This window comes from Lampris incognitus, chromosome 11, assembly GCF_029633865.1.
Source record: "Lampris incognitus isolate fLamInc1 chromosome 11, fLamInc1.hap2, whole genome shotgun sequence".
NCBI classification, from domain to species: Eukaryota; Metazoa; Chordata; class Actinopteri; order Lampriformes; family Lampridae; genus Lampris; species Lampris incognitus.
Window position 1 is genome coordinate 23,164,383 of NC_079221.1, and position 23,415 is coordinate 23,187,797.

The 23,415-nt window shown below is 44.3% G+C and overlaps 1 protein-coding gene across 1 annotated transcript in view; it reads left to right on the forward strand.

Moving 5' to 3' along the window:
- The window catches only part of hdac4 (histone deacetylase 4), a 218,972-nt gene that overhangs the window by 135,942 nt on the left and 59,615 nt on the right, over nt 1-23,415 (forward strand). The window contains exons 7-13 of the mRNA XM_056289300.1: nt 598-718; nt 7,565-7,683; nt 18,504-18,632; nt 19,552-19,658; nt 19,978-20,097; nt 20,931-21,147; nt 21,888-22,105. Of these exons, the coding sequence (XP_056145275.1) occupies nt 598-718; nt 7,565-7,683; nt 18,504-18,632; nt 19,552-19,658; nt 19,978-20,097; nt 20,931-21,147; nt 21,888-22,105 (1,031 nt within the window). The remainder of the gene's footprint in view (nt 1-597; nt 719-7,564; nt 7,684-18,503; nt 18,633-19,551; nt 19,659-19,977; nt 20,098-20,930; nt 21,148-21,887; nt 22,106-23,415) is intronic.

The window sequence follows — 23,415 nt, forward strand, 5'->3', positions numbered from 1 at the left end:
GACAGCCGCCGTGCAGCGCCTGGGGAAGTTCTGGACACAGGAAAATGTGATCTGGCTATGAGCTGGCAACTGGAGGATGGTAACCATTAGATCATCAGTGGTCACCAGCACCGCTAAAATGCCTTGGAGTAAGACAGTGGTCCTTGGGACCCCAAAACTGTGATTTTTCTTTATACTGCCAGGTGTTCCAGCCATCTGAATGTAAATAACTACCTGGCAGAATAGAAAGCCAGCAGTAATGAGGTTACCCAGGACAGGAGTTGCGAACCAAAGTTAGAAAGTGTTGAATAAGGCCCAAATTACTTCAAAGATATGGCACTGCAAGTGCTCCTGTAATATCACTTCTGTGAGGAAATAGATGTACACACTTCAGAATTATGAATAAAAAAAAAAAATTGTCATTACCATGTTTAATCTGACCTGGCTGTCATCTCTCTCTCTCTCTCTCTCTCTCTCTCTCTCTCTCTCTCTCTCTCTCTCTCTCTCTCTCTCTCCTCTCTCTCTCTCTCTCTCTCTCTCTCTCTCTCTCTCCTCTCTCTCTCCTCTCCTCTTCTCTCTCTCTCTCTCTCTCTCTCTCTCTCTCTCTCTCTCTCTCAGGTGCAGTGGCCAGTACGGAGGTGAAATTGCGGCTTCAGGAGTTTGTTCTTAACAAGAAGAAAGCCCTGGCTCAGAGGAACCTAAACCACTGCTTGCCCAATGATCCGCGCTACTGGTACGGGTGAGTGTCAAAATCCTCTTCTCAACTACCTAACAGCCATGGCCACATCTTTGGTAATTATTTTGCTTTCCTTGGAGAAGAAATTATTTTTCACGACCAATTCATTTTATACAGAGCACAACAGACAAAACTTAAAGATGCCATAGTTTAAATGCAGCACAGCACATAGATGCACCCCCATAATAAACCTCTCAGCGTTCACATGGAACCCACCAAGTCTTCACTGCTATTGATGCCCATTGTAGATATAGGAGCGAGTTTGTCCAGTGCCCTTGTGGCAGAGGTTCTACCTATGATGTGCACAAAAACATAGATCAATTAAAGTTCTAACTCACGGTAGTATTGTTACAATGTTAATGTAAACTTTACACGGCACAAAGACGATGGTGTGAGTTTACAATTGAATTCAAAGCATTGATCAGGTCAGTGTGTGTGCATGAGCAAGTTTACATGTATCTGTGTGTGGGTGTGTGTGTGTGGGTGTTTCTATTCGCAAACAGCCATTTGTGGTGATTAACTTGGAAGAGAATTAACTTCAGTCATTTAATGTTTGATCATGTCGTGGCATTGTTTTTGGGACCCTCCTGGGTGGTGTAATTTTTGTAATTGTTTTTCAGTCAGCACAAGGCACAAATATCCCATAAAATTCTGTCTTTGTTCAGCATCAAGGCTGTGTGTGGGTGGATTGGGGGAAAAAAATAGTTCTCATTTGCTGTTAATTCTTTACTTTATGAGATGTGAATATTCTAAAACACAGGCATATTTGCCGCATCAGTTGCCTTGTGGTGTTTTGGACCTAGACACCTAGTGTGTTATACTGCACGTCTTTCTCTTGAGTTTTTGTTATGTGAGGAATCCAAGGAAACTGGGCTTTATTATACAATACAATAGAGTACAAGCTACTATTAATCCTGCTAGGGGCAATTTGTTTGGAGCAGCTTGTTGCATACAAAACACATAAAATGCAAACAAATAACACAAACAATAAATAATAACACTCCAGGGAGGTAAGTGTGGAATAAAAATCTATAAGCTCTATAAACGATTAGTAATATTGATAGGCTAGATAAACTTGGTAAACACAATAAAATGATCAGATAATTAAAAAAAAACTACAGCACATTTAGTAGTGGAATTGCAGAGGGAATGAATGATTTAGAATAACAGTTAGTTTTACAAGCAGGTAAAACATAAAGATGCCCTGATGGCAACAGAGAACATTCACTTACTTACAAGAACATGTCCAGAAGAAGCCACAACACTTGCTGCTTGGTTGCAACAAGAATTCACATCTTTTTGTTTCACTGCGGCGATCTTACAACAGATTTTAACAATGCTGTTCAGGCTATTATTTCGCTGACTGTCATTTGCTCGGGATGAGATTATCAGCAAAATGGCTTCAACTGTAAATGTAAACGCCTGGTTTCATTCTGCACACCTGCAATTATTTTACAGATTTTAACCTCAACAGAACATTTAGATTGCATTTCCAGTTATGCTACTAGCGCTAACCACCAGGCATGGTGGCCCAGTGGTTAGCGCTGTCACCTCACAGCAAGAAGATCCTTGGTTTGAACCCCGGGGTTGTCCAACCTTGGGGGTCATCCCAGGTCGTACTCTGTGTGGAGTTTGCATGTTCTCCCCGTCTCTGCAGTGGGTTTTCTCCAGGTGCTCCGGTTTTCCCCCACCATCAAAAAGACATGCATGTTAGGGTTAATACTCGTGTCTGGGCCCCTGTCCGAGGCATGGCAAGACGAACTGGAGTTGGTCCCTGGGTGCTGCACGGCGGCTGCCCACTGCTCCTAGCTACACAGCTAGGATGGGTTAAATACAGAGAAAGAATTGCCCCACGGGGATTAATAGAGTCTACTACTACTACTTTTGGCTGCTCCCGTTAGGGGTTGCCACAGCAGATCATCCGTTTCCATTTCTCCCTGTCTTCTGCGTCTTCCTCTGTCACACCAGCCACCTGCATGTCCTCCCTCACCACATCCATAAACCTCCTCTTTGGCCTTCCTCTTCTCCTCTTCCCTGGCAGCTCCATATTCAGCATCCTTCTCCCAATATACTCAGCATCTCTCCTCCACACATGTCCAAGCCATCTCAATCTTGCCTCTCTTGCTTTGTCTCCAAACCGTCCAACCTGAGCGGTCCCTCTAATATAATCATTCCAAATCCTGTCCTTCTTCGTTACTCCCAGTGAAAATCTTAGCATCTTCAACTCTGCCACCTCCAGCTCCACCTCCTGTCTTTTCGTCAGTGTCACTGTCTCCAAACCATATAACATAGCTGGTCTCACAACCATCTTGTAAACTTTCCCTTTAACTCTTGCTGGTACCCTTCTGTCGCAAATCACTCCTGACACTCTTCTCCACCCACTCCACCCTGCCTGCACTCTCTTTTTCACCTCTCTACTGCACTCCCCGTTACTTTGGACAGTTGACCCCAAGTATTTAAACTCAAATGCCTTTGTCACCTCCACTCCTTGCATCCTGACCATTCCACTGTCCTCCCTCTCATTCACGCATAGGTATTCCATATTGCTCCTACTGGCTTTCATTCCTCTTCTCTCCAGTGCATACCTCCACCTCTCCAGGCTCTCCTCAACCTGCACCCTACTCTGGCTACAGATCAAAATGTCATCCGCGAACATCATCGTCCATGGAGACTCCTGCCTGATCTTGTCCGTCAACCTGTCCATCACCATTGCAAACAAGAAAGGGCTCAGAGCCGATCCTTGATGTAATCCGACATTCACCTTGAACCCATCTGTCATTCCAACTGCACACCTCACCATTGTCACACTTCCCTCATACGTATCCTGCACCACTCCTACATACTTCTCTGCAACTCCTGACTTCCTCATACAATACCACACCTCCTCTCTCGGCACTCTGTCATAAGCTTTCTCTAAATCTACAAAGACACAATGCAACTCTTTCTGGCCTTCTCTATACTTCTCAAACAACATTCTCAAAGCAAACATCGCATCTGTGGTGCTCTTTCGTGGCATGAAACCATACTGCTGCTCGCTGATCATCACCTCTCCTCTTAACCTAGCTTCTATTACTCTTTCCCAAATCTTCATGCTGTGGCTGATCAACTTTATACCTCTGTAGTTGTTACAGTTCTGCACATCGCCCTTGTTCTTGAAAATCGGTACCAGTATGGTTCTTCTCCACTCCTCAGGCATCCTCTCACTTTCCAGGATTGTGTTAAACAATCTAGTTAAAAACTCCACTGCCATCTCTCCTAAACATCTCCATGCCTCCACAGGTATGTCATCAGGACCAACTGCCTTTCCACTCTTCATCCTCTTCATAGCTGCCCTCACTTCCTCCTTGTTAATCCACTGAACTTCCTGATTCACTATCCCTACATCATCCAACCTTCTCTCTCTCTCATTTTCTTCATTCATCAGCCCCTCAAAGTATTCCTTCCACCTTCTTAGCACACTCTCCTCGTTTGTCAGCACATTTCCATCTCTATCCTTGATCACCCTAACTTGCTGCACATCCTTTGCAGCTTGGTCCCTCTGTCTAGCCAATCGGTACAAGTCCTTTTCTCCTTCCTTAATGTCTAACCTGTCATACAACTCACCATACGCCTTTTCCTTTGCCTTTGCCACCTCTCTCTTTGCTTTATGCTGCATCTCCTTGTACTCCTGTCTACTTTCTTCATCTCTCTTACCATCCCACTTCTTCTTTGCCAACCTTTTCCTCTGTATAATTTGCTGTACTTCCTCATTCCACCACCAAGTCTCCTTGTCTTCCTTCCTCTGTCCTGATGACACACCAAGTACCTTCCTAGCTGTCTCCCTCACTATTTCTGCAGTGGTTGCCCAGCCATCTGGCAACTCTTCACTACCACCCAGTGCCTGTTTTAACTCCTCCCTGAACTCCACACAACAGTCTTCCTTCTTCAACTTCCACCATTTGACCTTCGGCTGTGTCTTCACTCGCTTCCTCTTCTTGGTCTCCAAAGTCATCCTACAGACCACCATCCGATGCTGCCTAGCTACGTTCTCCCCTGTCACCACCTTGCAGTCTCCAATCCCTTTTAGATGGCGCCTTCTACATAAGATATAGTCCACCTGTGTGCACTTTCCTCCACTCTTGTACGTCACCCTGTGTTCCTCCCTCTTCTTGAAATATGTATTCACCACAGCCATTTCCATCCTTTTCGCAAAATCGACCACCATCTGTCCTTCCACATTTCTCTTCTTGACTCTATACCTTCCCATCACCTCCTCATCACCTCTGTTCCCTTCACCAACATGTCCATTGAAGTCCGCTCCAATCACCACTCTCTCCTCCTTGGGTACCCTCTCCACCATGTCATCCAACTCACTCCAGAATTCTTCTTTTTCATCCATCTCACACCCAACTTGCGGGGCATATGCGCTGATAACATTCAGCAATAAACCTTCAATTTCCAGCTTCATACTCATCACTCTGTCTGACACTCTCTTCACCTCCAGCACGCTCTTGACATACTCTTCCTTCAGAATTACCCCTACCCCATTACTCCTCCCATTCACACCATGGTAGAAGAGTTTGAACCCACCTCCGATACTCCTGGCCTTACTCCCCTTCCACCTGGTCTCTTGCACACACAGTATGCCTACCTTTCTTCTTTCCATCATGTCAGCCAGCTCTCTCCCTTTACCAGTCATAGTGCCAACATTCAAAGTTCCAACTCTCACCTCCACATGCCTACCCTTCCTCCTCTCTAGCTGCCTCTGGACATGCTTTCCCCCTCTCCTTCTCCTTCGCCCAACAGTAGCATAGTTTCCACCGACACCCTGCTGGTTAACAGTACCGGTGGCGGTCGTTGGTAACCCGGGCCTCGACCGATCCGGTATGTAAGTCTTATTTATGATCTGCATATTTTATTTGGCAAAGATTTTACGCCGGATGCCCTTCCTGACGCAACCCTCCCCATTTGTCCGGGCTTGGGACCGGCACTAAGGATGCACTGGCTTGTGCATCCTCAGTGGCTGGGTTACGGGGATTAATAGAGTAATAATGAAAAAAAAAGTATCAGTCTCAAACTGTGGCAAATTTGCCTTTTATTTAAGCTTAGCCAAAAATAAGTAAATTACAAAAAGTAATTTGTCATTCTAAATCTAAAAAAGAACTCTTCAGTCAATTAAGTATTCAAGCCAAAAGTTTCATCAGGCGACAAAACACCAAACATAAGAATTGGATACTCATAATCATCACTTGGCAAACATGGAAAACTCTGGTGTTGCGCTCCAAAGCCAAGAACTGTTTGGCCTAATCTATGATCAGTGATGTGTGTTTTTATGTGGGATGACATTCTGAATAAGGGAGAAAGTACCACATCACATTCACATGCCTTTCTTAAATCTTCACCAGCTGCCTTTGAGTTTAAATACAGAACGAAAGTTGAAACGAAAAGGCTTCTCCGCGTCGCTGAGCGAAGATTGACAATTGGCTGTCTTTGAGGTGTGCATGCGTTTGAAGAGAGCACAGAGAAGAGAGAATGGCACCTCTCCTGCTCTTTAAATATTTGAAGAGGATTTAGGCAGGCAAACTCTTTATTTTTTCTCCTGCCAGGCAGAAGACGATAAGACGGCACGGAGCGTGTGCCAGGAGTGAAGTAAAAGGGATGGGCAGCTCGCGCCTCTCTCTTTCGCTGTCAGCACCTCCGTTTCAGTATCACTCACTTCCTCCCAATTCTGTTCAGTCTCCTCTCACTGTCTGAGCTGCTCCTTCAGAGTGAAGGACAAAGACGGACGGGAAAAACTATGTGGGACCAGGATGTAGGTTTTCCCCAGTTTTCCCTGGTATCTGTCCCTCACTTTTCTGCACTAGCCTTCTGTTCTTGCATTCTCTCCTCCCTTTTTAAAACTACTGCGCTCCTCTCTCGTCTCCATCTCCCTCTTGTTTCATTGCTCTCTCTTTCACTCTCTCTCTCTCTCTCTCTAAATCAGTGGTGTTATAATGATGTCATTTGTTCAGTGATGAATGATGAATTAATTTGTAGTGATGTTTTCAGATAATGTTATTTCTGTGAGTCTTTGTTTCAAAGCTGCTGTAAATGCGGGACAGTGTATTCAAGTTGTTTTTTTTAAAGTAAAAAAAAGTCTCTCCTTCTGTTTACAGTGTGAAGGTGGTGAAAGGAGAGGGAAATTGCAGTTCTGAAAGAGACTTAACTTCTTTCTTTCTCTCTTTCTGCCTCCAATCAGCCTTTCGTTCATGCTCTGCTGCGTCTTTACATGCTGTGATCTAAACGGTGGTGATATAAGCCCACCCATTCTGTTGCTACCGCTGTGTGTGTGTGTGTGTGTGTGTGTGTGTGTGTGTGTGTGTGTGTGTGTGTGTGTGTGTGTGTGTGTGTGTGTGTGTGTGTGTGTGTGTGTGTGTGTGTGTGTGTGAGAGAGAGATTGGAAAGGCAGGTATTTACAGTATGCATGTGTACATCATGCTCCATAAGTATTGGGGCAGCAGCACATCAGTTTATCCTTTCGCTCTATGCTTCCATTGTTTTGAATTTCAAATGACATCATGATTTTCCGGTGGGCTAATGATTAGCCTATCCTCATGACCTGAATGTATATGCATCCATATTGGTTATATATCTATATGGCTGACAATTCTTAAATTGTGGGCAATTTTATGCAAAGCACCTTGAAGCTTTGTTACTGCATACTACTTTCCACATGGATAATGTAAAGTGAAAATGAAGCCAAGTTATGGGATCCCTACCCCTCATAGCGATATTATCAGGCTCAAGTTACGGTACACAGAACCAGCAAATGTCATACTTGACACTGCATATTTTGCTATCTTGTGCGATTTGATGTTTGTGTCTTTGTAGGAAAACACAACACAGTTCTTTGGACCAGAGTTCTCCTCCCCAAACAGCCATGTCGGCCTACAACCACCCCATTCTGGGCATGTACGACTCAAAAGATGACTTCCCTCTCCGCAAGACAGGTACCGTACGCTACAAGCACACAAACTATTCCATAACACCCCTGTCCTTTCACCTTGACCACCTAGCTAACAAATATTTTTCATATATCTCCCCATGACAAAAACATTCAGCTAGAATGCTGGCAAGAGACCCGAAATCAAGCAAAATTAAGAGAGAAAATGCACAAAAATGAGCTTTGGACCCTCAAAAAAAACTCGCTCAGCTGAATGATTAGAATAGATAATTCCCCAGGGCTCTGTTTTGGGACCACCTCCTATTTATTATTTACTTATTACCTCTTGGCCACATTTTCAGGAAATTTGGCATTCAATTTCACTCCTATGCTGATGACACCCGGCTTTATCTATCCACCAAGCCTACTTCCACTCTTCCACCCACTTCCCTTTCTGACTGCTTACTAGAAATTAAATCCTGGTTTACATACCACTTCTTCAAACTTAATAGGCATAAAACTGAGGTCCTCCTAGTAGGTACTAAATCTTCTTTGGCTAAACCTGATAGTTTTCTCTAACTATTGACACTTCTATAGTTCATCCATCGCCTCAGGTTAAGAGTCTGGGTGTCATCTTGGACAGCACATTATCTTTTGAAGTTCATATCAACAATGTTACTCTGTCTACATGCTTCCACCTACGCAATATCAATCGTCTTCGCCTGTCACTTACACCTAACAGCACCACCATACTCATTCACACCCTGGTAATATACCGTATTGACTACTGCAATTCTATCCTCTTTGGTCTCCCCCTCAAGTGTCTTCATAAACTTCAATTGGTCCAGAATTCAGCTGCCCGTATCACTACCAGAACTCCTTCCATAGATCATATCACTCCTGTTCTTCAGCAGCTCCACTGGCTCCCTGTTAAATACTGTATTGACTTCAAGATCCTGCTTCTCACCTTTAACTTAATAACCTAGCTCCTTCATATCTTTCCGAACTCCTTCATATCCACATGCCCTCCCGCACTCTCAGATCCTCTTCTGCTCTCCAACTCACTACACCATCGGCCCGCTTGACTACCATGGGGTCTAGAGCCTTCAGTTATTCTGCCTCCCACCTTTGGAACTCTCTCCCACAAGAAATTTGCAACATTGACTCTCTTTCAACCTTCAAATCCCATCTCAAAATGTGCCTTTTCAAACAGGCATATTCAGTCTGATCCACGCTTCATTGAGTTTTGTGCTGATGATGATTTTATACTTATCTGTTGTATTAACTTTTTATTGTCTACCCTGCTTTGTTTTGATCTTATGATGTCTGATATAGTGCTGCTTGTTTTTTTTTAACTGTGTTCTGTAAGGTGTCCTTGAGTGCTCTGAAAGGCGCCCACAAATAAAATGTATTATTATTATTATTATTACTAATCCACATTCAAAGAGCAGCACCCAGAACATTTTGTTTTGTGGTTACGCCACTGCTCTAAAATGAAATTTCTATTTAGTATTGTATAGATTTAGGTTGTATATGCAGTCACTGGCTTTACTAGAGAGCTTTGATCAAAACTAATAATCAGCCCTTCTTTTCTTAGACTCTCATTGAGTTCTCGTTCAAACATGCGCACACACACACGCACACACATACACGAACATGCCAATGCACCATATATAATGTGCTGCATAACAACCCAAACTGCTGTGAATCATACTCTAGAAAGTATGTAGACACCACAGTGCCAGAGGAACCAGGTGGTTATTTTTATTTGTGGTGCGGGGCTATCTCTGTCCCTCTTTCTGTGTGCATATCAGGAACTGTTAGGCTGTGATTATTTACTTTGCGTCAGCAGCTACTGTGGCACTGTCACTCGCTCCCTCTCATGGAGAGGCTAACCTCAGTGTACCCTGCTGTCTGCTGCCTGCTGTGATCTGGATGCAGGAGCAATTGGTCCTGGTACAGCCAACCGCATCTGCCAGACGTCATAAAATCAAAGGCCTAAGGCTGAAACCTTTTATATACAAAATAATGAGAGTCAGACATTTTTCTTTGTGTCATTGGTGCAGCAGCATATGGATTCATGAGCTTTGGCAAACATACACAGGGGACTAGGCCAACAAGACCTCACACATGGGGTAAAAGCACAGTGCAGGATACAATATAAAGAGCGGCTCATATGTGAAGCCCTACATACATTAATACACATAAAATGGCAGATTGTGTTAGTTGAAAGAGTCTGGCTGGCTAGCAATGTTTGATGTGGCTACTGGAAGTTCCAGTGCAGGTTTTGTTTGTAAGATGGATGGAGAGGGGATAATTGATTCTGTGCCTCACAGCCATACTCATAGAATATATATATACAATTATACCAACACATTCACAATCACACACAAGTACACGCGTGCACACACACACACACACACACACACACACACACACACACACACACACACACACACACACACACACACACACACACACACAGTGACAGCTCTTATCAGTGGTGAGAATAGATGGATCAGATTAGACGTGGTAATTAGCAGTTTAGAGGAGGAAGTGACTGACAGTCAACACCACAGCTGCAGGTTACCCTGGTGATTGATGCCGTCACTGGTGACATTTTTCCCTGTGATGACGACCACACTTCAGGAATTTATGTATGTAAATTATACATGGTTTTAATAATACTTTTTTTCTTTCCAGTGGGGCCAGACAATGTTTCAACAGTGTTTCCTTGTCAGAGTTTTAAAGCCTTTGTGATGATGGCTCTTAGCACACAGAGGGCTACTTTGACTGCTGCAGCAGAAAGCCAGTTATGCCTGGATGACACACACACACACACACTCTCTCTCTCTCTCTCTGCCTATCTATCTATATCTCTTTCACTCACTCCCTGACACACTCGTACGCTATGTATGAATCTGTGCTCTTGTCCATTGTTGACGCATGACGCACATGCTGAATAGCAGTTGAAGCAAAATTCTGAAACAAAGACATGCAGAGGATGGGGAAAAAAAGAAGACTGATGCTGCATTAGATGTTAACTTGTTCGTCGAGAACCAAATGGGAAACCCTAATATTCATTGCAGTAACTAGCTAGCACAAATACAGATGGCCGTGATAGTTTACTACTGATTAAACTAGCGGGGGAAATGAACACCTGTGCCTTTTAAATGATTACTGAATGTGACTGCAAGCATACAGAATGTTTCAAATATGAGGAACTGTGTTCTCTATGCCGTTTTGCAGTTTAATATATTAGTCTTAAGAAATATGGGGAGAATTTTCTTTTAGAATACACGTAGCGACTACTGTTGAACTTTTCCTTTTCTCATGTACACACAGACACAGACACACACACACACACACACACACACACACACACACACACACACACACACACACACACACACACACACACACACACACACATACATTTGCACCAATTTATCATAGACACTACTATCCAGAGTCAATAGGTGTAATTCCCATCAACAGGCAGCCAACAATTACCAGGAAAACCACCTCCACTCGTCCATCATGACTCATCTCCTGAATATGTTTAGCACGAGTCAAAGCATTTTACCTCTTACCATGCTTCAGAACTGCATGATCTTTGTCATCCTACTCAAAGAGCAATGTTTTCTGTCACTTGCTAATATTTTTGACCATAGCCATTGATGATGAATTTGACAGCTGTTATCAAAAGTAATCTAAAAGAAGCGAGGAAGAAAATAGTTTAATCAAGGTCACTTCAGGAGGACACGTGGCTGTTCCCCCTAGCTATTCAATTCGATTTTTCTAATGGCTTAGCCATTCCTTCCCTGTTCCCAACCCCTACCCTCAGTCTTGGGGTTCCTGTTTACTCCCATCTCTAATATCCCCTTTCTGTCAAAAATACTGGAATGTGTTTTCACCTCCCAACTCAAGCTGAACTCCTCTCCAACCACCTGTTCGAAACATTTCAATCTGGTTTCCGCTCACAGCACAGAGCAGAAAAGGTCTTCCTTAAAGTTACCAAAGACCTTCTCCTCTCCTCAGACTCACCTCAGCCTCACCTCAGCGTTCTCTTTTTTTTTTTGGGATTCCCCCCTTTTTCTTACCAATTGTACTCGGCCAATTGCCCCACTCTTCTGAGCCATCCCGGTTGCAGCTCCACCCCCTCTGCTGATCCGGGGAGGGCTGCAGACTACCACATCCTTCCTCTGATACATGTGAAGTCGCCAGCCTCTTCTTTTCACCTGACAGTGAGGAGTTTTGCCAGGGGTACATAGCGCGTGGGAGGATCATGCTATTCCCCCCAGTTCCCCCTCCCCCCAAACAGGTGCCCCAACTGACCAGAGGAGGCGCTAGTGCAGAGACCAGGACACATACCCACATCCGGCTTCCCACCTGCAGACACGGCCCATTGTGTCTGTAAGGACGCCCGACCAAGCCGGAGGTAACACGGGGATTCAAACCGACAATCCCCGTGTTGGTAGGCAGCAGAATAGACCGCTATGCCACCCGGACTCCCCACATCTTTAACAAAGTATGTCTTTGTTTTTTCACTAACATCACAATGGATTTGAGTCTTTGACCTCTTGTTTCATCCTTGAAAATAAGCAGTATCTTACATGTTTAAATTTGTCGAGTAAACTATACTTGAATAAACTGAAGTGTTCCTTGATGTTATAACCAAGCGAACTTTCCACTTCTCAGGTTGTTGTCACGTGAGTCCTACATGTTACGTTTTACCAAATCCCCTGACTTATATTCATCTGTTGCCCAGGCACTGTTGTTTTCAGTCTTCTTTTTTTTTGGGACCCCCCCCCCCTTTTCTTCCCTATTGTAGTTGTTTTCACTCTTTAATAGCATACTATTTATTTTATTTTTTGTAATGTTAGTGATAAAGGAATTGAAGCTGTTTCTGCTGTTGTGCTTGTCAGCTTCTCTAGGTGAGATCATCTGCCAAAAACCTCAAAAAAAAAATCAAAAACTGCCGTCTTACTCCTCCTCTCTCCCCACCCGTTCCCCACAGTGTTGAGTGGTGGAGGCAGATTTAAACGGCCTCTTGCCACCTCCACAAATACGCCTCATCACTTTTAACTGTCGGAGAGAAAATGTCAGCCAGCTCGTTGGGGTCCCACGCAATCTTTCCATCCATTTCATATCTACAATGGGGAGATTTTAAAGGTTGAAATATTGTGATCATTAAGTTGAAAGCAACTGCCTTCACGTAAAGTTAAAAAAAAAAGGATTGATGGCTTTTAATCGAAGTGCCAGTGTCTCGGTTAGAGAAAACTTATCTGTAAGATGTTTGAAAGCAAGATTTTTGAAGACTTGACTTAAGGTTTAAGGCTTATTTTGCCCAGTAGGAAGATGCTGAAGTGTAGTGTTTTCAGTGTTGAAACGTAATTGTCCAAATTGCTGGATTATCGCACAATCAGATTATGACAGAGGAGTCGTGTTTTAATCTCTTATCCATTGCTGCTATAGTCCAGATGGTGGTACAAGAAGTTAATGTTCCCGTCATTTTTAATGTATAAAAAATGCCCCTCACCTGTTATAATTGCATGATGTCAAACATAGGCACAGACAGCTTCGATATTATTTCTACTTTTTTTGGGGGGGGGGGGTTCCCCCTTTTTCTCCTCAATTGTACTTGACCAATTACCCCACTCTTCCGAGCCATCCCGGCCGCTGCTCCACCCCCTCTGCCAATCCAGGGAGGGCTGCAGACTACCACATGCCTCCTCCGATACATGTGGAGTCGCCAGCCGCTTTTCACCTGACAGTGAGGAGTTTCGCCAGGGGGATGTAGTGCATGTGGGAGGATCACACGATTCCCCCCAGTTCCCCCTCCCCCCCTAACAGGCGCCCCGACCGACCAGAGGAGGCACTAGTGCAGCGACCAAGACACATACCCTCATCCGGCTTCCCACCCGCAGGCACAGCCAATTGTGTCTGTAGGGACGCCTGACCAAGCCGGAGGTAACACGTGGATTCAAACCGGCGATCCACATGTTAGTAAGCAACGGAATAGACTGCTATGCTAACCGGATGCCCCCTTATATTATTTATTCTTAATTTCTACATATAAAGCCATACAGAATGCTAACCCATACATGTCATTTCTGGGAAGCCAAGGCTGCATTGATGAGTTTCGGCAAACTGCACTATGGATTCCCATAAATCTCCGCTCGTCTCCTTAGAGGAACGATATGGCTTCTCACAGTATACCCCCGACGACTCGAGATGCCCATCTAAGACGCCTTAGCAGCTGATCAATATGTTTTGTATCAGAGAAACAGTTTCTTACTCCACTGTCTCAGAAATATTAAGCACCACTTTTATTGCCCTTTAATCAGGTGTTAGATGCACCAACTGGCCCAGAGAACAAGATTGACTTCCCTGCTGTTTTTTTCTGCACTATTTTAACTGCTAGCAGATGGTTTGAGTGTAAATGAGAAAGCGATGGATAATTAGCATTTGCCCATGTCCTAATCTGCATTGTAAACGCTTGTAGAAAATTGTATAGCATCTCAAGGGAACAGCTTGTAGAGAAGCAACAAGGCTGATCAGTTATATTACAGTATCTACTGGTTCTAGAGTCACTACAGGACAGGCGTGTATTTGATTTTCACAAAAAACATCTGCATATTAGATAGCTGAATGCTGTACTTAATGTCCCTTTGCTTTGGAGACTAGTATGTAGTAATTACCCAAAACAAATGCAGAAAAAAATGGGTCACATTGCTCCGAATCATCCCTGAGACCAGATGCCAATATGGATGGAGAGAGTGAAATGGAATGAGAAAGTAGTATTATGGGTAAGAGAGGAGTGAGGAATTGGCTGGAGGAAGGATGGATGGAGGGGAGAGTAGGAGAGAGGATAACATTTAAACCCTGGAGTCAGCAGAAAACCTGTGTGTGTGTGTGTGTGTGTGTGTGTGTGTGTGTGTGTGTGTGTGTGTGTGTGTGTGTGTGTGTGTGTATCTGCATGTTCCTTTGCCTGGTTGAAACTAACACTCTTCAAAGTCACTGCATCCCGAGGTGAACACCTCCAGTGCCCGCAAACAGGCTGTAAACCCCCACACACAGACACACACTGTGTTTGCCTTCACCATCATCTCGACTGCCACTAGCTCCCTCCTTGCTGCCATCCACCCTATACCCCCATCTACTACTTTATCCCCTCCTCCACGCCTTTATTTCTCCCTCAATCCCCCTCATACTTTTAAGTGCACTGGGTCCCTGGCACACAAAGTTTTCTCCCACCCTCAGAGTCCTCTAACTCCTCCCTTTCTGTGCCCCATCTCTCCTCCCCTGGCCCTCTTCCAGACTGCACAAGGCTAGTTCCCACAGCCCACTCAGTCCACTTTCAGTTGAGCTCGACGGTGGAGGATAATAGCATCCAGTGTTGTGTTTTATCGTCTGATTAATTAGAAACGGAAGGCTTTATTATCCAAATGTAGTTAATTTACAGGAAATTTGGTATGGTGGCACTGGTGCAGAGCTATAATGACCACTTAAATACTTCACAGGACATCACATGCAGTGGAAAGGGATAAAACATGACATTGGCGAACACTGCACAGACCTAATGAAGGTTTTGCTTAACCCTCCCATCACTTTTCCCTTAGATTTATACTTATTGAAGCAGCGGTGAATCGATGCCTTTGTTAAGTTTGATATTATGTAGTAACTGTAATAATCTTTATCTATAAGCACCTGTACTGTGAGACATACCCATCTCCACTTTCAACAGTGGCATTTTTAAACACCTCCAACATGCCTTCTCCTATTCGAGCTTTTGTGACAGTTGTGATAAGCACTGATGTTTGACAGCAGTAGATAAATTACTCTCTAATTTGCAGTATATAAACACAAGATTACATTTGAGGCGAGTCATTTTGACTCAGATCAAGCAACACAGACCTAAGTTTGAGTCACAGTGTTTTTAATAGGGGTATTAGTATTATTAGGATTTTCCTTGCGCATTCTTAATGCATGAATATACTGGATCACAGATGTTATTTTCATGGAAAACATTGATGTATGATATTTCCTCAGACTATTTCCGTTTCAAATTGAGATGGAGTTGACCAATAAATGCCATCATTTCTGCATTTACAATGATGTCCCTATAGCCCAATGCACTCAGGGCCAAGTATAATGTGTCCTAAACAAGACAAAACAATCTAAATTTCTGCCACGCCTAAAAAGAAGCTAGATACTTCTTTTGGACAAAAGAGAAATCATTATGTATGTGAATATTTTTAGCTAAATTGTTACTCGTCAAGAATTTCTTGGCATAATTTTTGTCCAATAATCCCAAATTAATGGTACTTCTGAAATACCAACGTACCATAATGTTTCTTGTGTCAAGCCCTGTTGAAGCGCTTCAGTCTTTCTGAGTGTTGCCTCTCACAGTCTCTGAGCCCTTCAGATCAGCTAATGCATGGCAATCTACCCCGACTCGCCCCAATCCTCTTAACAGAGACATTTGGAGGAGTTCCCTCCACTTGAAAGAAGAGATTTTTTTTAATAATCGAGTTTGATAAGATCAACTTGTAAATTCTGGCCTCTTTAAAATTGAACATGCAAATGTAACAATGGTTTCTACATTATACATTCCATACACTCTTGTAAGGTCATCTACTCCCCACTGACTAAGAACCATTGTGGGAGCCTTTACCTCCTTCCGCTGCATTAAAACCAGTTGAAGCGTCGTCTTTGCTTGATGAGCATTGAAGCCTACAGGAAACTGATGTCGGGAGCAAAAAGGTTTGCTTGCGATAAGCCCGAGTAAGGTTCAAACTCAGGCCTTGAACCAATGGCTTCTGTTTTGGCTGGAACAAAAAGGCTGCGCTTCTTCACCAAGGCTAATGAATGTAGCATGCCGACCAATTTTATACCAGGTCATAAGCAGTGCATGGGGGTCAACTGCCGGTCAGCGGCCCCGCTCCGACTAATTAAACGGAAGGAAGCTCTTGAGGACCGCAGCGGTGGGAATAAAGCTGCCTGTGTTTTGGCCAGTCTGGCAGCGAGACAGCACTAAGGGGTTGGCCAGAAAAGGCCATGTTCTTCTCGCTGACTTGACGGGAGTTCCAAAATCACACTGGTCTCATCTCCTCCCTGCCCTTCTGGAGCTGCGTGCCCTCAGCCGTATCTGCTGCACACAGCAAATTCTGAGCAATGCTGTCTGTTTTCAGCCATAGCCCTGAGAAGTATAGAAACATGCATACACACTAGGCGTATACCTACACACACACACACACACGTCAGGTTCACACTGGATGCGGAAGCGAAGTGCCACCAGTTTCCATTCGGCGTGCATGTTAACCAGTTGGGCTGTTTAGACAGGACGCGCCATGGCGCGGAGCTCCGCAGCCGGTTTGCGATCTGCAGCGATAGTTTCGGCGTCTGGTCTTATTTCCTCTGCCTGCGAATCAGGCATGAAAACGCACTAATAATCTGTTATAAGTGGTATAAATTATACATTATACATGATATAACTGATCTGATTCTGATAAATGATAAAGTATGCATCCCATGCTTGCTAACCCTTTTGTTTTTCCTGCCCCTGTCCCCGCTGTTCCCCTGAAACAGAGCGAGAGACGAGCACATACACACACACGCACAATTTCCTTTGTTTATTTAATCGAGAGAGAGGATTCGCGTGTAACCGGTGCTGAGAAATACGCTTCTGGCGTGAACAGCCAAGGTCCTGCACCCACGTGAATTTACACTTCGCAGCGCTTTCGCGTCCAGTGTGAACCTGGCTCAACCACACCTACGCGTACACATGCATTTTATTTTCTTTTTTATTATTGAGAATGTTTGGAAACGGGCAGTGTTCATTAGCGTAGAGTGGAGGCAACATCATTAAGTGCGGGGTCAAGGAAGCTGCCAGTTGGCTGCTTCCCCTCTTGTTGCTGCACTTCCCACTGTCAGATTGTGGTGGCTAACCTCAGCTCCTGGATCTGTCTGCCAGGGTCTGGCAAGGCCCATAAGGAGGAGCTTGTTGTGCTGAATGCACGCCTGCAAACGAGGTCCTGCTCGTGTGGCCCCGTGATCTGCCGCATAGCAGACTGCTGCAGAAGCCTCTTTCTGACAGATTTTAAAGACATGACTTTCTTTTGATGAATATTTGAAAAAAAAAGTCTTTTCTGAGAGGTAACCTTTGCTTTTTTAGATGTAACCTACGCTGCTTTTAATCGAAACTAGCTTACAACACCCTGAGTGTGTACATTTTTAGCATTGGTGAACCCCATGGGATTTAAACCCCCAACCCATGGCGATGATTTAAGCACTGAGCTGCAGTTCTCAACATTTGTCACCGGGGTCACGAGCTGCATAGATTATATTTTAACTATTAAAGTTGTCAATGTGTCGGCCCTGTGATGGATTGGCAGCCTGTCCAGGGTGTCTCCCCGCCTGCCGCCCAGTGACTGCTGGGATAGGCTCCAGCATCCCCCCACCCGAATTCGGGTAAGCGGCTTGGATAATGGGTGGATGATGTCAATTTCCTTTGTGAGAAGACCCACATTTTGTGTGCTTACATCAATCTGATACTTCTATATGTAAAGAAAATCAAAAACTGTTGTGTGTGTGTGTGTGTGTGTGTGTGTGTGTGTGTGTGTGTGTGTGTGTGTGTGTGTGTATCTGAACATTGAAGTTCTTGTGTTGACTTTAGTTTCATAAACGTTATTTTCTACAGTCTAATTCTATACCTGCTATCTGCTTTTAACTGTCAATATCCAAATACCAAACATCCAAACATCTAAACCATTTTCCTTGATGCACACACTGTGCTATTAGTCAGTAAGAGCCAGTGTCTCTTTTTTCCTCAGAATGTTTTCTGAGACCGTTTCCTTTTTGCTTAACCCCTTCCTCTCCCAGCCTCTGAGCCCAACCTGAAGTTGCGTTCCCGGCTAAAACAGAAGGTGACTGAGCGGCGCAGTAGTCCTCTGCTTCGCAGAAAAGACGGCCCCATTGCCACAGCTAAGAAACGTTCCTTGGACATGGCTGGTGAGTCCCTGGTCCTGCAGTCTCACGGGTCCTTTTTATTCTCAAATGGTACAGTAGTTGTAAACAGTGCTGGGTCTGCACAACACTGTTTCTCTCGAAGCATTTGTCCTGACGTTTTTATTGCTTTTATTGCTCATTTCATAGTCCTCTGTCTTTCGACTGGATTATTGTCTGTTTGATAATGGGTAGTTGAAAAAGAGTTTCTTAAATAAATACCGCATACATTTTTGGCCGATCAGAATCCTGCTTAAAAAAGAAACAAATACCACCCTTTCTGTGTGCTGTGATTAATGAAGGTGAATTCCTTTAAAAATAAATAGAGAAATAAATAAATGGATTACTTATAATAAATAATGGATTAATTAGATGGATAAATGGATTAATAAAGGATGGATAAATGGATATGGATTTGCTTTGGCAGCACGGTGTTGTAGTGGTTAGCGCAGTTGCCTCACAGCAAGAAGGTCCTAGGTTCGAGCCCTGGGGTAGTCCAACCTTGGGGATCATCCCGGGTCGTCCTCTGTGTGGAGTTTGCATGTTCTCCCCGTGTCTGCGTGGGTTTCCTCCAGGGGCTCCGGTTTCCTCCCACAGTCCAAAGACATGTAGGTCAGGTGAATCGGCCGTACTAAATTGTCCCTACGTGTGAGTGTTTGTGTGTGTGTGGCCTGTCCAGGGTGTCTCCCCGCCTGCCGCCCACTGACTGCTGGGATAGGCTCCAGCATCCCCACGACCCCGAGTAAGGATAAGTGGTTTGGATAACGAATTAATGAATGAATAAATGGATTAATATTGTAGTACCCCATTAGGATACTTTAAGCAAGACGGCATTGGGTCACATGGTGCACATGGGCAAAGAGAGCGAGATTGGTCTGAATCAGCATATCAAATAAACCTCATCTATGTCCTGTGTGCTTTCCAGAATCAGCCTGTAACAGTGCACCAGGCTCGGGCCCCAGCTCACCCAACAACAGCTCCAGTAACATCCCCAACGAAAACGGAGTGAACATTTCCAGCAGTCCAGGAGAGGTAATCAACACAACCACCTCTTTGTAGATGTTGGTGTGGTTGTTGGTGCGCATTGGGGTCATCTGTATTTGGCAGACAAGAAACAAGAGGGTCCAGTTTGAGACCAGACATGTCATGTATTTCAGCTATGGACTCTGTTAACCTGGCTGGTTTAGTGTGTGTGTGTGGGGGGGGGGGGGGCAAGAGAAGGAGGGGAAGGAGAGGGAGAAATATACAAAAAAAAACCTCTTTTCTGTGAGTACACATATAAATTGAAGAGACAGAAACACAGGCTAGATACACAATTTCTCACAATGTATGTGTGTTTGCGCATCCCTAGGCCTCCCTTCTCCAGAGACTAGCTGCTAGGGAAGGTTCAGTGAGCCAGCTGTCTCTCTACACCTCTCCCTCTTTGCCCAATATTACCCTGGGCCTGCCAGCCACTGGTCCAGCCAGCACTGTAAGTATTTGTTTAATTTAGTATTACACCATATTATAAAAAACCACTAATTAGTCCTGAAAAAGACATAGGTTGGCAAAGTTTGTACAGAAAACAAGCTGCAATATAAATACGTAGATCATACATATTATGGGTAAAGTGGATAACCGGCCTTTTCTCCTCCCTTGACTGCTCCCTTAACCGTGCTTGAGCAAGGCACTACACCCCCCTCTGCTCTCGTGAAAAGCTCAATCGCCAATAGGGTTAGGTTGGACTGGATATGTGTGCGTAACTGTGTGTGAAACAGGGCACTGCTGAAGAAGGGCCTGCTAGCTCATTTGATTTTCCTAGATAAATAAAATTGTGTGTAGTTATCCTAAAAATATACAAGTTAGCAATGTTTGTAGTTAGATTATAAATCTCAATATAGTATATTCATGACTTCACCACTAATATTGTCATTGGTCACATCAGTGTTGTTGATGGAGAAACAACCACAGCGCACCCAAACCAAAATCAACAGTTTGGCGTCAGAGCAAAACACCTTATGGAGTGTTACTTGAGCTGTTAACGAATGCAGGACTTTCAATTGCTAAATAACTCTTTTGGTGATGTAAACACCTGTATTTCTGAAACACCCAGTAATGAGCTCATGTTTCTTTGTCTCTTTCTCCTTGTCCCAATAATTATCTCTCTCTCTCTCTCTCTCTCTCTCTCTCTCTCTCTCTCGCTCCCTCTCTCTCTCTCTCTCTCTCTCTCTCTCTCTCTCTCTCTCTCTCTCTCTCTCTCTCTCTCTCTCTCTCTCTCTCTCTCTTTGTTTCTGTTTCTCCCTCTCCTCCTCCCTCACCTTTCAGGTGGTATCGGGACACCAGGATGGGGAAGGCCGCCTGCCATTGCCAGGGATAAAGCAGGGCATCCCACTGACCCCTCCCTTCTTACCCACTGCTGCTCACCTCCCCTCATACTTAGCAGCCTCGGCCCTGGAGAGGGAGGGGGCCGGGGGGAGCACAGCAAGCCACAGCCCCCTCCTCCAACACATGGTACTGCTGGAGCAGGCACACAACCCACTCGGTGAGAATGCACTCTCTGACAACCAGCCATGTTTCCATCCAAGTGTTGGGGCAGATTCTATGCAAATCAGAAAAAAAAATCAGATATGGATTTGGTGTTTTTCCTTTAGCAGGGTGTAAGTGAATAAACAGTATTCCAGTATGCAGGATGTGGTAAGACTGTGTCATCAAAAACACGAGGAGGAAAAACAGAAGAGGGTTGACAGTAGTAGCTTGCCAGTGGAGAAATATGAAAAATCCATTTCTTCCCCTTTCGTTTTATTTTGTCGTGTAATGTATTTATTGACTTGGTACCATCTCACCTCAAGAGAGCATTGAGACTTATTAAATGTTTTTGGTTTTTCGATATTTAGGCAATTTGCTTTGATATTTTGTGAAATCCGCTGTTTTATTTGAAACTACAACGTTTGATAGACGCTTAACACAATTGGTGTAATGACTTTTTAGCTGTGTGGAAAGTTTTTTTTTCTCTACATCTCAGTTTTGAGTTATTAAATCTGTCCAATTCCTTTTAGTATTATGGCACAACACTAACAAACATCATCAGGTTTACTAGCCAGCTGGGAACCCAGACAAGGGTAACTTACAATAAAAAATCACTCTACACTCTCACATGTACTTTGTATTTCATTGTCTTGAATAACAGTTGTCCTATGCATTCTCACCAATACCTCATTTGACACTCCATTTTTTATATTCTATCTTTTTCAAGCATTTCTTACTTTTTCTTTTCCTTCACAGCTGGCCTGGGCACTCTCCCGCTGCCGTCACCCCCTGTCTCCAAGCTGGCGCGGGGCCACCGTCCCCTGGGGAGGACCCAGTCGGCCCCTCTGCCCCAGCAGCAGTGCGGCCAAGCCCAGGCACTGCAGCAGCTGGTGGTCCAGCAGCAGCATCAGCAGTTCTTAGAGAAACACAAACAGCAGTTCCAGCAGCAGCAGCAGCAGCACATCATCTGCAAGGTAGTGAGTGAGTGAGAGAGCCAGGGGGCACTTATGTAGCAGACGAGAGATTTGGTCAGTCAGTTCGTTTGTGTGTCCTTATTATAAAACAAAAGACTGTCTAATGTTTGCATTTTTGTACACATTGGTTTAATTCCTAGAGATATGATGGCTTACAGGACTGTTTTACAGATCAAACTCTTCCCAGATGTTTTATGAATTTAAAAGATGTATTCTAGTTTAACAAAGTTAGTGCACAGGTATGTACTGGTAGTGTGTTTGAGTTGACACACTGGTAGTGTTTTTATGCATGTGTGAGGCTGGAATTAAGTGTTGTTATGTTAGGAAGTGTATCAGAAGGATAATTAAGCGATGCCTCTGGTACGCTTCTTAACACTCACACACTTGTCCTCATGGATGTGATATAGTTGGTGTGTGTGTGTGTGTGTGTGTGTGTGTGTGTGTGTGTGTGTGTGTGTGTGTGTGTGTGTGTGTGTGTGTGTGTGTGTGTGTGTGTGTCTGCTACATGTACTGCAGTGCCCCGTGTTTTTGTGTCCACCCCATCTCTAGTAGAACACAAACAATTGGGCAACTGACAGAAGGTCCTCAAGTAACTTTTGACTGTGTGTGTTTCCGCGTCTGTGCTTCTCCCTGTCTCCATGGCAACCGCACTTTGGAGGAAATTGCCCGCCATTCGTGGCCACACAGGAAACGTAACGCTATGTTGTTTTCTTGGAACGCGTGCTTGCGTATGTGCGCACATGTGAAACAAGGTGAATAGGAAGGCTGCAGCATCAGTAGGTCAGCATGTAGCTGGGGCACGTGTCAAGAGATGCTCTTCCTTTGTTTACTTCCTGCTGTATGGGTGTGTGTGAGTGAGTGTGTGTGTGTGTGTGTGTGTGTGTGTGTGTGTGTGTGTGTGTGTGTGTGTGTGTGTGTGTGTGACATTCCTAGAGGATTAACCTCCTTAAACTCCATTATCCTGTGTTGATTTGTTGCCCACCATTAGCCTTTAGCTTCTATGCTCTAGCCGCTCCAGTTTTATGAGTCAAGCTCACTGCGAAATCCATTTATCCACTGAGCTCCGTAAGTATCAAGACACAGACATAGAATCGTACCCATTATCTTATTACTTGTGACTCTCAGCTTCAATCTAAGATTTTAATTTTCATCTGTGTACGTGTGTGTACATGATGTATCACGTATCAATCAAACAACCATGCCCCCATGTAGAGCACAGGTCCGTAACTCTTAGTCATTGTATCATGTCATATCCAGAGTAAGCCCAGTTTGGAGCCCGTGCACCTACCTTGGTGCTGTATATATGTATG